The sequence below is a fragment of the Osmia lignaria genome, chromosome 11 (assembly GCF_051020975.1).
Source record: "Osmia lignaria lignaria isolate PbOS001 chromosome 11, iyOsmLign1, whole genome shotgun sequence".
NCBI lineage: Eukaryota > Metazoa > Arthropoda > Insecta > Hymenoptera > Megachilidae > Osmia > Osmia lignaria.
In genome coordinates this window covers 8,754,420-8,770,804 of record NC_135042.1, presented here as the reverse complement: position 1 = coordinate 8,770,804, position 16,385 = coordinate 8,754,420, and the positions used below count along the sequence as shown (strand labels likewise).

Below are 16,385 nucleotides of genomic sequence, written 5' to 3'. Positions count from 1 at the left end.
GGTACACAGAAACACTGGTTTCGACGCGATTCTGAGAAATAAGTCCTTTTCAAGCAAGTTCAATTGTTTCCGGACGCGTGAAAGTAGGTATGGTGAAATTACCCTTACGCGTCGCTCTGTTAATCGAATAAAATCAAATCGAATAGCATTCGACGCGGAACGTAACAGAGCAAGTCTCTTTCAATCGATCCGACAACAAAGTTCCGATGAAAAGGGAAAATGTCGAACGTCGGAGGGTTAGATAAGAAAAGAGCAAGCGGGAATAAACGTGGAAGCGCGATACCTCTAAAGGACACTTGCCAGCAGTGTCTGTTATCAAACGAGACCGCAGGCAAGGATGCAGATTCTAGACAGTAGCCTCGATACGATCGAGTCCCTACGGTCGACGAAAGGGCACCGAGTGTGTTCCCCGCGAGGGGGTTGGTCGGGCAGAGAAAAAAAAGAAGAAGGAGAGAGATAAAAAAAATAGAAAAGAAGGAAGACAGTAAAGGTAGCAAAGAGGGCCGAGAAGAAAGGACAGAGTGCAAGCGGAATACAACTAAAATGAGAAAGCCAAGGGTGTAGAGATAAAGAGGGAGATTCGAGGAGGTGGAGGAGGGAGGATGGAATCGTTCCACGGGTGAAAGGCGCTCGTGGAAAGATCAGAGGCGAAAAAGAGGCGAAGGTGCGATGGCGCGCGACGGGGTGTGAGAACGATGATTGAAGTGCACGTACTTACGTGAGCGTACTTACTCGGATGCGGCGTGTATGCAGATGCAGAAACGTGGCGGTACGGTTGGCATTGTCGTCTGTGCTCCCTCGTGGTCGGGCACCACCAATGGCGCCTCCACGTTTCTCCTCGGAAAGGCGACGATGAATCGGCTGAACGTTTCACCACCTGACGACACGCGTGACACGCACTACGAGCTAAAAAGTGTGTCGCGTGTTCGTGGAATCGTTCGATGCTCGATGTAAAAAACACACCCCGTTCGTTTCAACGAGTTCAATTGAATGCTTGCTCCTCTATCGGCTCCGTAGGAAATAAATGGCTCATTTTAACAAACGTATAAAGGTACAGAAATTTTTCAATTTTGAATTGTTACATATTTCTAAGTAGAACGAACCTGTATATAGTCAGACTATGAATAGCCATATATTTCCTATCGACAGGGGGATGAAATTTTGTTCGCGTTTGTTACGGAATTTCTATACTCTGAATAGTTTTGTAAATAATCAATTTTTCCTATCAATTTTCGAATTTTCACGAAAAGCTTGAACGCGGGAATGTAGCGCGAGCTCGACGCGGTGGCGACAATCGATGAGCGTCTATCGACCACTTTCCACTCCGCGACGACTTAATTACATCGCCGTTCTACCGGGAAATCAGCGATTAACTTTGACGGGGAAACGAGACGCTCGGCGATGCTTGTAACATCGAGCTTGCTCGTCTACTAAGCTATGAATGTTGACAGTACGCTGTCTTAACCGAGAACGTTTGATTTTAAACCTCGTGAAAATGGTAAGATCGATTCCTACTACTATCATTAACTTTCTTAATTATCGAATTTTCGGCGGAATTTTATTATCTGAAAAAGAACCCGACGAGAGACGTTTGAGAATAATAAAAAGGATGTTGAACGACGTGGACTGTGTGTATGGTTCAACGATCATTATTTAGCGATTACGAAACGATCGGCTGTACAATAATATCGAGAGATCTTGGATCACAATTGTCCGTAGAAAACACGTGGCTCGATGGACGTGTTTATCTTCTTTTCATTTCGTTCTCTTTTTTTTTTCTTTTTTAATTGACGTCCTATAAGATTAGGTGGTGATATACAATGGAAAGTAGAGCCGGTATTTCGTAACTATACCGTTCGTTTAATAAAATTAATCGTTTAGATGCTTATCACAACAGGTAGAATTAACGTCGTAGGAACCCTGCCTGTGTCTTACACGATTTACCTAACAATTAGTTACAATCTCTTAGTGGATCGCGAATTACATTTTACAGGTTGACACACTGTTCGTTTCGCGTTTGCAACGTTCCCGATTAGAAATAAACTAAAGAAAACATAGGATTTCGCTTTCGATCGTGAAAACAAGGATTCGTGTGCGATTTTCGAACGTAATGACGAAACAGTGAAAAAGAGGATATAGATTGAGAGAAAGAGAGAGGTGTAGGATAGAGGGACATAAGTGTGCTTGTCCCACGTTTTTCGACAAAATATCTTAATAATCGTTCCACGAGCAGTTTCTTATCGACAACTGACAGACTAGATACATACTTATATTACAGTGTTCGACTTGCCGGAAGTCGCCAGTCTCGTTGAACCGCGGCGGAAGGAAACTCCCCGTCGGTCAACGATCTCGTCCCTTCTCGCGATTCTAGGAAATTGAAAGACATAAAGTGAAGAATTAATTTGTCCGGTGAAGTGTGAAAGAGAAAATTTTACGAAATATTTACAGGTGAAAAATGCTGGATCCTTGTTGTTCCTTTAAGGGATGAAACTACCCTGGAGGCACTGCAAACGTTAAGTAGCTTAAAAAGTGATTTCCTTGAGAGATATTAAAGATGTCTCTACACACGTATCTATAAAACGAAATATAAATACTTCTCAAGAAAACTACCCTGGAAGTTACCTATCATTTCGAGGCATAGAAAAATAAACTGGAAATCACTGGACATCCTCGAGTATCCTGTGCAAAACTAAAAATCATCAAAATTGATCTGACCAAATGAAAGTGGGATCAGTTGAAAATCGTGAGTAGAGAGGTATTCCCGTTCATCCGGACAAAGCGATCGAGGCGATTCGCGAGAGGGACATCGCGGCGTAGGCGGTGGTTGGTTGGAGCGGACCGACGGTCTCGTGAGCCGGACGGTGTTATTGCGAGGAGGATTGGGGTGGTTGGCCGTTAGGGGGCGGTGGCGGGGGTGGCGGTGGCTGTGGGTGTACCTGGTGGGGTAGGAGTGTGTGCGCCTGCACGTGAGCCGGATGATGATGGTGGTGCTGATGGTGATGGGAGTAGAAGATCGGTTGTGCAGTGGTAGGGGGGCAGGAGGTGCCGACGCCGACGCCGACACCGACGCCAACTCCGACGCCGACTGAGTGGGAGAGCGCCGACGTGGCTACCGACGCTGGCGCAGCAGCGGTCGGCGGCGTAGCCACCGACACCGAGACGCTACCGGACGTTCCGCTTCCAGCTGACGCTTCGTGATACAATATCGGCACTCTGACCAGTCTTTGAGCGGCGTGCGCCATGTTTGCCGCTTCCAGTTCCGCGGCCAATTGCCTTTTCCATTTATTACGACGATTTTGAAACCAGATTTTCACTTGGGTCTCGGTCAGCCGTAATGAGGCAGCCAGACCGGCGCGTTCCGACGACGATAGGTAACGTTTCATGTCGAACGTGCTCTCCAATTGGAACACTTGCGAACGCGAGAACACCGTCCGCGTCTTCTTCTTCCGTTTCATGCTGCTCGAGTCACGACCGTCAACACCGACCTGCACGCTGTTCTGTCCACCCCCGCCACCACCTCCACCCGAGTTCCCCGTACCGCCATGGAGGCCGGTCGAGTTGGTCGATTCTCCTTCGCCATCACCGTCGGGACAGTCGTCTTGATCCCCTAGGTCGTCGTGGCCCTCGTCTCCCGTCGATGGACTCCGTGTCCGGTGCAGACGATCCTCCCCGTTATCCTCGTCCAGTTCATCTGCACAGAAATTCAAATTTTCTGGTTAAATTAAAGGAAATAAAGTGAACGTTATCTACTCTTATTATGGAGCTTCGAAGTTGCGATTCCGCAATAATCTGTTGCTTTTTGATAAGGCCGAGGCTCATCGATACCGATTAACGCTTCGATTTGCGGATAGGCGAGCGGGTACATGCGCACGCTAATGGAAACGTACGCTTCGAATCCCAGCGTTGATCGGTACTTCATTGTCATTGTGGCAAATGCAGGGAGCTAAATGGATACTATCCGGGGCGGACGCATTGTAAATCTCGATGCGCTTTAAGGGGCTTTTCTATGTTTCAGCTTGAGAAAAACTGATCTTTAATTTTTCTTTTAAACTAGGTATTCTAAAAAGATTCTATAAAAATTACAAAATTAAAAAAATGAAGAAGCAATACATAGAAAATTTTCTGTTCCTTTTAGCCATCTAATACAAAAAGAATTTCTATCGACATCTAACAGTAAGGGATGAAATATCTTTCGACTGATTGAATTTAATCGGACGATAAATAGCGCGAAGCAAGTGACGAATCCATGATTTCGCAAATCGCGCTATTTACTCGTGTCTCTTGAATGTTGCAGAACGGTTGGCACGATCGTTGAACGAGTTAATTAACCGGGTCCTTTAAAGCGTTCCTCGTGCGGCCGCCGATAGAATCCCTTTTCCAGCATTGTCGGTCGAGTAAATTCTCTCTCGGCATTGATTCGATAAATCACCGGTTATTCATCTCGGCCGTCGCTTCATTTAATATTTAGTCGATTTATAGTCCGCTAATTAATATTCTATTTATCCATTTTGATATAATTGCCTCAGATATCGGATGAACAGCGTGCAAACGTGTTTTATCATCGGGTGAAATATTTGAGTTTCTGGGTTGATTCTTCGCACCTTTCGCGCAAAAATCGACCCTCTCCGTCATCTCGCTAATCCGTTCTGAATTCCACTGTCCCGCGTATTTCCCGCGCTTCGATGGAAAATTCTTCCACTTCCGTCGCATCGCTAATTCCTCTCCGAAACACCTGTTATCTTCGTTTTCGATCATTCGATTCACTATTCGCTGGGAATCGAAGATCACGGGGATAACAATGATATTTGGAAGTGTTAAGTTCCAAGTAACTTATCAGTTGGTGTAGTAAGTCAGGTAGCAAGGCTGTCAATTATTTTGGCGAAGTGGCAAGAGTAAAACGATCGGCGGGTAAGGCGATCGACGTTGGTTTGTCGTGGTGGAAGCCCTGGAAGCCGTACACTCGTCGGCCGGCCACGCTCGCGTTTATACACTTACGTAGAACGCGTACAAACTCTCGCCTTGCCCTTTTCTCTTCTACCCTCTCGAGGGGCTAGCTCTATTCGCAGCCGATTTGTTGATAAAACATTATCGTTAAAAAGAAAAATCAACCCATTCTGATATTTCAATATTTCATCTTACAACTGATAATATTTCCTTTCAGTTGTATAGAGGAGGAATAATTGGAAGAAATTGCGGTAATCGGTCGATCACGTTAATCCTCGACGGTTTCGAATGGATGTTCATCGTTCCCATCATCGAATATGGTATTTACAAATGGAGCATTCAAGCGGTCGAATAATTTTCGATCCATCCGGATGTTTGCAGACCTCTATTATGCTCGACTATCCTAAATTTATGATCCAACAACTGGATGTATGATTTTACGCATAATCATACACCCACAATATGCGGAATGTTTACGTGTACTCCCGGCACGAGCCAGAACCAGCCAGGCAAATCATCCTTAATAGAGGTATTGGCATGGGATTTTCAAGGGGAAAGATTATCGTTTCGCTGTTAACGCGAAACGAAAATTATTTATGGAAAAGAAATTAATTATTTATATAAATTCAATGAAATTCAGAGAACAATAAATTTTGCCAATATAGACAGATTTTGATCGTTTCGTTATTTTTCGAGGTTTGAATTCGTAAAATGTCGACTTACCCCTTTGGGGGAAGGAAGCGGAAGCTGGACTGACTCGGCTTAGAGTGCCCACGACGTCTCCCGACGACGGATGCTCGAGCGTTTGCAAGCTGTGCGTCGGCCTCCATGGAAACGGCCAGCCGCCGCCGCCGGGTAGGACGCCGCGGATGCCGTCGGCGTCGACGATGTCCGATTGGCCGGATACCTGCACGGCGTTGCTCAACGCCGACGACGCGGCTGCTAATCGCGAATGATGTTGATGCTGTTGTTGCTGATGGATATGCTGAAGCGTCGATGGAAAGAAAACACCACCGACTCCGATGCCCACTGGATAACGGCCCGCTATCAACGACGACATCAGGCCCAGCCTGAAAATCATACGAAATAATTGTTAGAAAAAGAAATGAAGAAAGATATCGCCTCGGTGAAAGGGCTTGAACCTCGAAGGCACGCGCGTCCTGTTTCAAAGGTGGTTGAAAAAGAGGGTAAAGGAGAGCTCGTTTGTGATATCAGGAAAGTGGCCTTGAGCGGGCAATTAGTTTTAGACAGACTGTAGGAAAGTTGGTGGAAGGGCTGGATTGAAGTACCTACAACGTGACAAGTTAGGAAAGATCCCTAGGGGAGTGGTCTAAAGCGTGACGCGATCAATGGCGGGGGATGGGATAGGTAAGTTTTGAAATGTAATGAAGTGTAACACGCTCTCGCAAAGGAATCGTAAAGGAAATGATCTTCGTTAACTCCGTATACACCATGGATGATTGAAAAATGAATTTTTAGAATTCGGAATCTCCCTTCTTACCAAATTGTTCGAACCGCGTTTTATCATCGACTGAGGTATACCATTTTCCCATCGGAACAGAGAGAAAGAATTCGATTAACCGTGAATTCGAGAAGCAAGTTGAACATTTCGAGCGCGCCGTCGTAAAAGCGAAAACGTTAGCGAAAATGTTTGCCGGGCAAGCCGTTTAAAGCCGCGTTCTAAATAAAACAGCGCTAAAAAAAAGAGAGAGAGAGAGAAAGAGAAACGGCAGGATTAAAACACAGCGGCGGAGCGTTCTGAATGCGAGCGTTCCGAGTGTTTACAGCTGGAACGTGGCCGTGTCCGAGGCGTCGAGCTCGATTCACCCGGGTCTGTCTTCTCTTGCGAAAACCGGCAAACCGTTTTCCAAACCCATTTATCCGTAGAAACCCGCTTCGTTCCATTCTCCGCTTAGCCTAGACGAAGAGTGAGAGAAAGTGAGAGAAAGATTATTCGTGGATCATTTCGCGAGAATCGCGTACACTTTATTCACTCCGTTCCGGAAGCCATTAACATCACCCCAGGATACTTGGTCCTTCGGTTAAAAAGGAATTTCGAGAGTTATGCCTATTAAGAGCGACGCTTGCGTCTGCAACAATGGCACACAGGTTTAGCATCGTTATTAAGAGAGAAAATCCGCTTACCACAGCAGTTTCCAACGATTCTACCTGCGTGGATTGAATCCGAACGCGCTACCTGCGAAGGACACGTGTTTTCGTGAATGAAATCGTGGACCAAGTGATTATTCGCAAGTGGAGTAGAAATTAAAGAGAAATTATTACAACGCGTTTGAATTTCCACAGAAATTTATGTCACTATTGTTAGGAATTTCTTTAATTATCTAATTTAGAAATAAGACAAAAAGTAAGAAACCCTCTCGTTTGGTAATAGACGGTTGAAAATGTATTTTCCATTCCAGTAAGCATTCTGGTAAATAGGACTCTTTGTGACGCGTTTCTAGAGGTGGTCTTAATTGTAGATTAAGGTAAATGGAGCTCACGGTGATACCTAAACCTGGGGACCAAGGGACAAATCCTTAGATCCGGATATTTGTAAATGGAACCTCTCGACGTTTTGTAAGTGGAAGCCCTGGCAAAGGATATTCGCTGGTTAGAGTTGTTGCTTGTAGATACGGGAACGATTAGAGGTTTTGGTTTTCAATACGAGCGCAATCGGAGCCCTTCGAACTCTTTCATTTCCAATTTCCACCCTTAAGAAAAATCGATCGTTCGATGAAATTTTTTCATTCGTTCCAAACGTGAAACCAGCCATTTTATATTCAGAACGTCGACGAGCCATTTACTCAGTGATTTTCATATGTACCATAAGTGCCATTTCGCGATACTTTCATGTCATGAAATCACCTATGTAAAAGTGTTTACATTTCCAAACAGTCGAATACATTTTCAGCTACGTACAGCCGGGAACAGAATCGCCGGTGACACGAATCAGCCCCCAGGGTTCCGACATCTCGTACCCTCGACCAGATCCCTCAATTATGTCGACCATTTTACCAGGTCCCTCGTAACAGCCGGCCAACGAGGACGAGGACGATCGTTACTCGTGATCAGGGCGCTAAGTGCAGCTGCGACCGCTTGACGTCGCGACGGAACGCAACTTAACGCGCGAGCACCGATTTGCGGCGACGATTTAGTCGGAGCGAAATGTAGGTAGGTAGGTAGCTGGGTTCCAGGCGAGCAATACCTAGAGCTACCGAGCAGAAGCTGAGGCTTCCGAAGCCATACAGCTTCCCCCGTGTTCCTGGCTCGGTTCCCTTCGATACTCCGGCTACGACCAGACTCGACCTGATCGTAGCTTTTCCCTCTTGTTGTTCGTGCTCGCAAACGATCGCCAACGATTCCTCCTGGCGAAAGAATCGACCGGTTCATGTCGCGACAAGTAACTCGCGGCAACTTCTTCGTAATTGTCGAGCTGACTGAAGAGGATTTTCGCGGTTCATTGAAGATTTTTGTGAAAATTATTCAACCTTGGCGTTATTTAAATAAACATCCTTGAGAAAATAATTTGAGGACACTTTTTTTTCAATCACTTCATCCCGTTTGATCGGGAAAGGAGAAAAAGAAACGCGCAACGTTGAGAGAGTGTCTTGGTCGCAGGATAAGAAAGAGGAGTAGCGCCCAGAGGCATCGGCCATACAGATGCCCGGGGAAAGATAAAAGAAATCTGACAACCGACTGTTTGTAAGCATTCAGGGGCGGTGGGGGCAGATCTGCTTTTCTAAGGAGCCAGGTATAAACACCAAACACTCGGGACTCCGTTCGAAGGAGCGTGCTCCACCTTTTTCTGCCTAATTCTAGCGCGGCTTACGTCTTCTTAGGTAGCCAACGGAATGAATGGCCGTGAGCAAGAGGCTTTCTTCTCTCCTTTCTGACGCCGCGACTCTCCCGTTCCGGCTTCTTCGTCGCTCGATCGATTCCTCGAGGGTCCTCGACTTCCTCCAGTCCAAGGATCTCCTAACGATACATCTTTCTCTCCGTACTCCGCCACCCTCTTTCTACTTTTCTCCACCGTTGCTATTCTTCTCGGTTGTTGGTCGCTGATATTATTGGCTTGATCGAGTGTCCGTGAGAGGAAACTGGTTGATTATCAAGAGGAGTCACCCTTGTACAAAGGACGATTCAGACAGCGCCGTATTCGTATTTCCAGCGGAGAAAAGAAAGTGAAATTGCAAGAAAATGGAACGTTTAGAATTTGAAGTTGGAGGACCATTTTTTGATCCATATGTAATTTCCATAAGAAACCATCAATCGTGTTATTAAAAACCTTTGAGTTAATCGGAAGTACTAATTAAAATATCAAATCAACGAAGACTTGTGTATCGATTTAACATCCCGACGACGGTCAAGTAGAAATTGAATTCTTTCGAATGGCGTATCAGGACGAGTTTAGGGATCCTCGGGCAATTTGTCCGTTAAACTTCTCCCTCTCCACCCCGTGCATCACGTTCAATAGGCATATTATCCCTTTTTTTTTCCTGTATTGATTATTATTCCACCTTTTCGCATGCTTGCTAGGCCCCGGTCGCTCGCGAGCGGTGAGTAAGTGCCATTCTCGTGTATAAACTCTTTATGCGGTGGTTAACGATCGCTCGTAACACGATACGTTTTGTCGTGTACCGTTACAACCGGGTAGGGGGTAGTTTCGGAGCGTAGACAAGAAGGAGAAGTCGATTACGCACGATGGCGACCCGTAACGCGGGCAATCGTTGCACGCACTGGTTTCTCCTTCTTTTCTCGAGCCTTTGCCGATTTCCTTAGCGCTGCAAGGGTTTCGATCGTCGAACGTGTGGTAATTAGGGGGTTATTGTACAAATTTCACGGCCAGAAGTTAAATTAAAATCGGGCCTCTCTACGTGGTCCGCCGGTCCGAGGGTTAAAAGATTCGTGAAAATTGTACGGAAATCGTATGATTTCTCGTGAAAGGGATACGCCGAAAATGTATCGATAAAAGCCTTTTTCGAGAAGATTGATTTCGAAAGTGCGCCGGTATACACGCACTTGACTAAAGCGCGATTTAAACGATCGGTCTACGGTTGTTTATCATGTTTACATTCGATGTATAGAAATCACTATTCACTTTCCCATCATGGTAGATAAATCCTCTCCGATCTCGTTAACTTTACCCCCCTTTCTATCCTTTCCATTTTATATTTTGTTCAATTTAAATACGAAGCAGCAACACGCGTCGAATTTCGATGGAAAAATTTTTGTTTCGACTATACAAATTTCTCTATCTTCCCTTGGGGTTCCGTTAAACGGTACCAAGCGCAATTTTTTCCAACAGAGCAGAAGAAATCTTGACAACGTCTCGACGCGACGTAATTAATTCCCCGATGGGGGTGGGGGCCGCGAGGAGGGGTTAATCCGCGAGTGTATCCTGGTCTGGGTTCTAAAGCCTGCAAGCGTCGCGCTAAAGCAATTAAGTTGTTTCCTTGAAATCCAGTGAAATGAAGTTGTCTCCTGTGTAAGCAGCAGCATAAATCCTCCACTTGGCCTGTAACAGGCATCGAGCGGAACGAAGCCACGCAGAGGATTTAGCCGAGTACTTTGAAAGCCAATAACTCATTGTTGGGTCATCGTAATGACACTTTATAAGTCAGTACGTAACCGTGAACGTTGGTGTTAGTCGAATCGATAAAAACAGAGGCTGTTCGCGCGTCAATAACGCGAAACGCTGTACAGCTTTTTTAATAATGCTCAAACGTTGCAGCTCCACGGATCACTTTCCAAACAGAGATCTAAACTAAAGGATTAATTTTTCTCGTTCGAAACACGATCACTTTATAAAACGATTAAGGGAATGTGCACACCCGAAGGGATTAAAAATTAACGATTCTGATTCCATGGGAGGTCGAAGATGAACGAAATTCTAAACAATTTTATAAATATAAATAATAATTGGGGATATGAAAAGAAAAACGGAGCAGGAAGTACGTTCAGGTATTCCATGGTTATTTCAACGTGGCATCGTTGTTTCAGTCGGATTTTCGATTTCGGAGGCGTCATCAGCGTCAACGTGGAGAAAAAAAGAAGAGAGAAAGAGTGGAACGAATCGAAGGGGTAGACGAAACGAAGCACGAGGACGGTAGAAACTGTGTTTCGACGCGATTATTATTCGTGGTCTATTCCCAGCTACCGTTCATTCCACATTTGTTTCCGACGTTGAACATCCATATCGCCCTCGAACGGGCGATCATACACAATGGGCTTTATCGTACCTTCCTTTGAAACTTCGAGCGCGATCCCACGCTAATTAACGAATCATTCATCGGCGCTGTAATTAACGAGGCCGACTCTGTCGCGGATTATCCGAGGCCAGATCTTTTTGCCCATAGACGTCATGTGCCTGCAGGTTACGTTGACTGATAATTGTTGTTGCCCCGTTGCAAAAGGGGCCCGACGCGCGACTTTTCCTCGTCCGCAATGCGACCGCGAGGAAAAATGAGCGAGCAACGTTGAAACAAGAAAATATATACACATTCTTACGCTTCTTCCTGTATCTCTCGTGTTTCAATGCCGCTAGTGAGATATATATTTCTATTTTTTTATTTATAATTTACCACCACCTCTCTTACTACATCTTTTTTTTTAATGAAACGTCGTTACATTTGTTGCGCTCCGTTTTCCGGGATAAACACGCGGTAATTAGATTGGGACGCGTGGAAAATGTTGAAGATAAACGGGAGACGGCTTCCTCTGTTACCAGTCGCGGAGTTCTTGATTAATTTACAGAGCGGCTACATTTGTACCCAGGAATGTTAGTAATTTTAATACAGTTTTCCTAGCAAGGACTGGGTTTTTAAACGAGGAATCACTGGAACTATTCGAAATCCGTCGTCCTTTGCTTCTATTAATTATTCTAATTTATTATAACAGTGTTAGGGCAAGTAATTAAGATTAACAAGAGATCGAGCTTGAAACGTCCAATCTCCTGAGCGAAACAATTTAGCGCGAAGGGAATGGTGGTTGAAGAGAAAGCTTAACACGCTTCCGGGCATACGCAAAAGGAAGTCGTGCTGAGAACGTTGAAGATCCGAGGTAAATTCACGGGGGCGTCTAATTCGGATAATATTCTACACGGGAATCCTTTCTCCTGAAATCTCTTCTCGCAGGAAATGCTATTACCGTATCAGTTCAGGAAGAGGGGGCGTACGTTAAGCGTCGTGACGGGCCGGGAAGATTTCGCGGTGCATGCTTTTCGTGTACTTTAGCCGAGACCTTGGCGGGGGCCAAGACTCCTTCTGGATGCCGTAGGCAGCTATTTTAATAATAAATCAAACCTAGAAGTTGCTTCCTCGCATCCTCCCGTCGCGTGGAAGACAAGCAAAGGGGCTTGGGCTGCGCCGAAAATGGGCAGGCAGGATTGGTGCCCATTTCTCTCGGGAGTCTTAGTCTCCTTAACTTTGACTACGCTTGCTGCCTCATCCGCTGATGTATTATGCACCCGTTGCCTAATTGATTCTTTCCTACTTTCGCCGCCTCCTGCCCTACCTGTTATTCGATACTCTCGCCTCCGTGGGCTGTATCGAACCTCATCTGCTCAATTTCTCAATTTCTGATCAGCGATAAAGGAACAGACAAAATTCTACTCCCCCTGTACGAGTACCTATGAACTATCGAACGGTTCCAATCGCTTTGCACGTAAATACAGGACGAGTTGATCTGATATTATTATCGTGGAATTGAAAAAAAAAAAAAAATTCTGATACAACCAAGCGATCCGAAATTTGAGCATGCCTGAATCGTTTAAAAAACTGCACGAGTGAATACCGAACAACCATCGGTGTACAGGAATACTCGAAAAATCACGTTCGTCTCTTTTTCCTATTTAAACAAAATACAACGATGTTTTGACGCGGATCGAAAATACAATCACAGAGGAAAACAGAATGATCGTGGCCATGGTGAAACCCTCGAGTGCAGCCGTGCGAATCGCCATCGAAACTCACCCTCACCCCCGCGGTGACAAGCGAAAACCCTGTCGAAATCTCTTTTCCCTCTTCTGTTCACGATGCGCATAAGTTCGAGTGGAACTTAATCAAATGGTAAACGGGTGGAAAACAAGCAATTGGAGGCATCGAACCGGTACGAACGAGCAAGTAAGTAAGACAGCCGGTTTATATAGGTGGGGAGCCGTCAATCGGAACGGGGGGTGTAAATCTGATAAAATCATCTCGAACCCTCCTCGCAGCCCCTTTATGGCGCTCGGGTTCGAGTTTCTCGCAGGCACACACTGCCGGGCATATGCGTTCGAATAAATAAATTTTCTTTGCATAAACAATTAATTTCAGCTGATGTCTATTTTTAAATATTATCGTACAATAAATTGTTTAATCAAGGAGAAGTTTCTTACCAGAAAAATGGAATAATATTTCGAGTGCAATGTTTACGTTAGTCATTCGATGATCTTTCATGATCCAAAAGTTAGCTAATTCTGTACAAACGACACAAAGAAAACAGTTTGTCCGAATTCATTAGACTGGCGGTGTATATCCGATATAGAGCCCGGACGGGTCTAAGTAACGTAAGTAATGTAAGAGGGTGGTTGTTGCTACGGTTGTTATTAAATGAGACAGCCTAATAGGCCCATTACGGACCCCTCGGTCCATTCCCACATAATATAATCCTCGCCCCCACAAGCTCTGTCCGTTCCCTGTTACTTTATCATCCCCCAAGCTCCTCTTACTCTCACCCTCCGCTGGTAGAACGCGGTGTATCTTGATCCGAGAGCACTCACGCCCACGAAAATTTCATCTGCGGTTCGCGGAGACCCGCCTTTCGCCCCGAATCCTACGTGTCGCCAAGACTAATTCTTAATTTTCGATGGCTCGACGCTTGACCGAGGATCGTCGTTAAATATGGAAGAGGTATTCGTCGACGATCATCGTCTTCGAGACGGTATGATATTTGATAAGAAGACATTGATTTACGAGGCGTCTCCGGCTTATTGCTTGTTGACGTAGCTGGTGGTAATGTTTTTTGCGAGGGGGATGAAACCGTGTTCCGTTTTCTCCCTTTCGACGGAGAAAAGAATTCTCGGTAGCGTTCGCATTGATGGCAGAGAGACATTTCGGTGGAAACGGGGATCTTTGTCTCGGGGTGACGTTGTTTGTAAACGAAGACATTGAATTTGTTGACCCTCGAACGTCGGTAGGCGGGTCAATCGTGACCCAGACCTACGAAACACGTACAACGATGGATCGATTAAAATTAGCCGCTCTGATCTTCGAAAGAAGGACTTTCATGTATTGGACAAATGATATTAAAATTTAAGAAGAAAACAAATTAACAATGTAATTGAATTTGAAATTAAAATTCGTTGCGTTGTATATCTTTATACACGTATGTCATAAATGCATAAATATTCGTAATCTAGTTAGCAGGGACCGCGCGTTTGGTCGACATTGCGTCACAGATATAAAATTGATGATGCGCGTTAATTCCTTATTAGCAAACATCGATAGCTCGATTTATTAGCGTTGACGCGTTAATACGGCACCTGGATTAGTTGTACCTGGATAAACTATGTCAAATGAATTACAGGAATGATGGAAGTTATCGTTTTGCCAACCGTATTTAAAGCGTCAAAGTAGAAACAGCCCTACCTAAGACGTGGCACAGTAAAAATTACAATAAAATTAAATTAAAACGTCAAGCTTAGCACAGTCAATTTTCACTGTGCCAGTCAATACTTTATAACGTGTCTGACTACACACGACCCTTTTCACTGAGAGACAACGTCTTCAAGAATTTCGTGCAGTTCCTCTTGTTATTATCATGCCCCGTTTGTCAAAGAACACTCATGAATTATGACGAAATAAAGAAAGTTACAAACAAACGATCTCAACTGTGTTTTGATTTCACTTTCCATTACCTTTGATTCATTTTAATAAATAGACGCGATTTCATAGCAAAGGGTTAAAAACAGCTGGATAGAAAGTAAACATACCTGGAGAGCATCGCCAAGTCAGCCGACGCTTGATGGCCCAGTAACGGATTCGCAGCAGCGTCGCTGGGCGGTGAGAAAGTGGACGCCGGGCTGGTAGCACTGGTAGCACATCCTATACCGATACTGGTCGAGTTGTTTCTCGTTTCTACGGTGTGTCCCACCGTCGATGTACCCCGTTGATTAGCGGAGAATCTGATGGACGCGGGCGAGGACAATCCTCTAGCTGGGCTGTCGCAAGAGGAACCGATCCTCTGCGAGGTTTGCGCGTTGCTCGTCGGCAAAGGCGAGACTCTGTCCGCGTCCGACGATTGCCTCTCGGCCGACACGGTCGACGTTGAATCGACGGGCGGCGACTCGGGCCTGCCAAGGATGCTGGAGATGCTGAAGGACGTGTACTGAGGATTACAAGCCGGCCTGAGCGCCGGTTTACCGACGTCGAAGCTGAACGAGTGATGATTGTTTAAACCGCAGCCGGATTTTCCGTTCTTCTCTTGCAATAACATGTCCGCCGGCGTCGAGCTGCTCCTCGAGCCTTCGAGCTCCAAATCCTCTTCGGACACCACGGATACCTCGATTTCCGTTTCACCCGACATCGTTGACGCGCGTCCACAGTGTCCCGAACACGTCGCGACGCTGCCGTCGATTTTTGTCCCGCCAGCAACGACGACGCACGAGTCAACCGAGTCACCTGTTTCACTCAGCACGATCGTTCCGCTTCGTGTCTCGCCGTCCCGTCAGAATCGCACCGGCTGTTCCATCGACGGACCGTCGGCGGAGCAGAGTCTGTCCGACACGCGGATCGCTTCCAATGGTTCGCGTCTCATATCAGTCGCGTGGTGATATACGGGTATCGATGCTTCGATCAAGTCGGTTAGATTAAACGAGAAGTTGATCGCGACGCTTCCGTCGGCAGGACGTGCCTCGTCGTGCTGGATCGGAGACGGATCGCTCGATCGCGCGACATTCGTAAGCGATACCCTGGACGAGAGGATGATAGGAGACAAGACACTTGGAGGGCCCACCCTTTCGAGTGCCACCCTCTACCACCCTCCCCTCTCGTCCTTCGACCACCACCCCTCACGGAGCGTGTGCGTGCCAGAACCTCCTCCTACCAGCCTGACACGTAGCCGTTCTCCTCCGCGTCCCTGCTCCGACTCTCCTCTGTCCCCTCTTAGCCGCAGCTCGGCTATTCGCGAGACGTTGTCGCGCGTGTAAAACCGCGAAGAGTAACCACCGAGACACTTCCTCGAGTCACTTTCTCTTCCACTGATCGTTAATCACTCGACGACACGTTTTCCCGGCATCCTATCGCGATCGATCCGACAACTTATCATCCTCTGTATGGAATAACGAGACAACTGATCTTCGCGGACTCGTTCGGAATCGTCAGCATCGCCGAAGGGTGTCGTTGCAGCTCGGTGGTTGATCGCGAACCAGAACGAACGAACGTTACGGTAACGTTTCACTGACG

The 16,385-nt window shown here is 46.1% G+C and overlaps 1 protein-coding gene across 2 annotated transcripts; it reads right to left on the bottom strand.

The window, feature by feature from the left end:
- Nucleotides 1-1,488: 1,488 nt before the first annotated feature.
- Nucleotides 1,489-15,923, bottom strand: Hmx (H6 family homeobox). 2 transcript variants are annotated; one of them, XR_004581305.2, is made up of 4 exons: nt 14,915-15,923; nt 5,668-6,014; nt 2,447-3,691; nt 1,489-2,367 (listed from the first exon to the last, which is right to left on the bottom strand). XR_004581305.2 is itself a non-coding variant. In XM_034323351.2 (3 exons), the coding sequence occupies exons 1-3, from the start codon at nt 15,505-15,507 to the stop codon at nt 2,865-2,867; spliced, it is 1,767 nt and encodes a 588-aa protein (XP_034179242.1). In that variant the 5' UTR covers nt 15,508-15,923; the 3' UTR covers nt 1,489-2,864. The 2 variants fall into 2 exon arrangements, 1 of the variants encoding a protein (XP_034179242.1); XM_034323351.2 differs by having other exon boundaries at nt 1,489-3,691.
- Between the last annotated feature and the right edge of the window lie 462 nt (nt 15,924-16,385).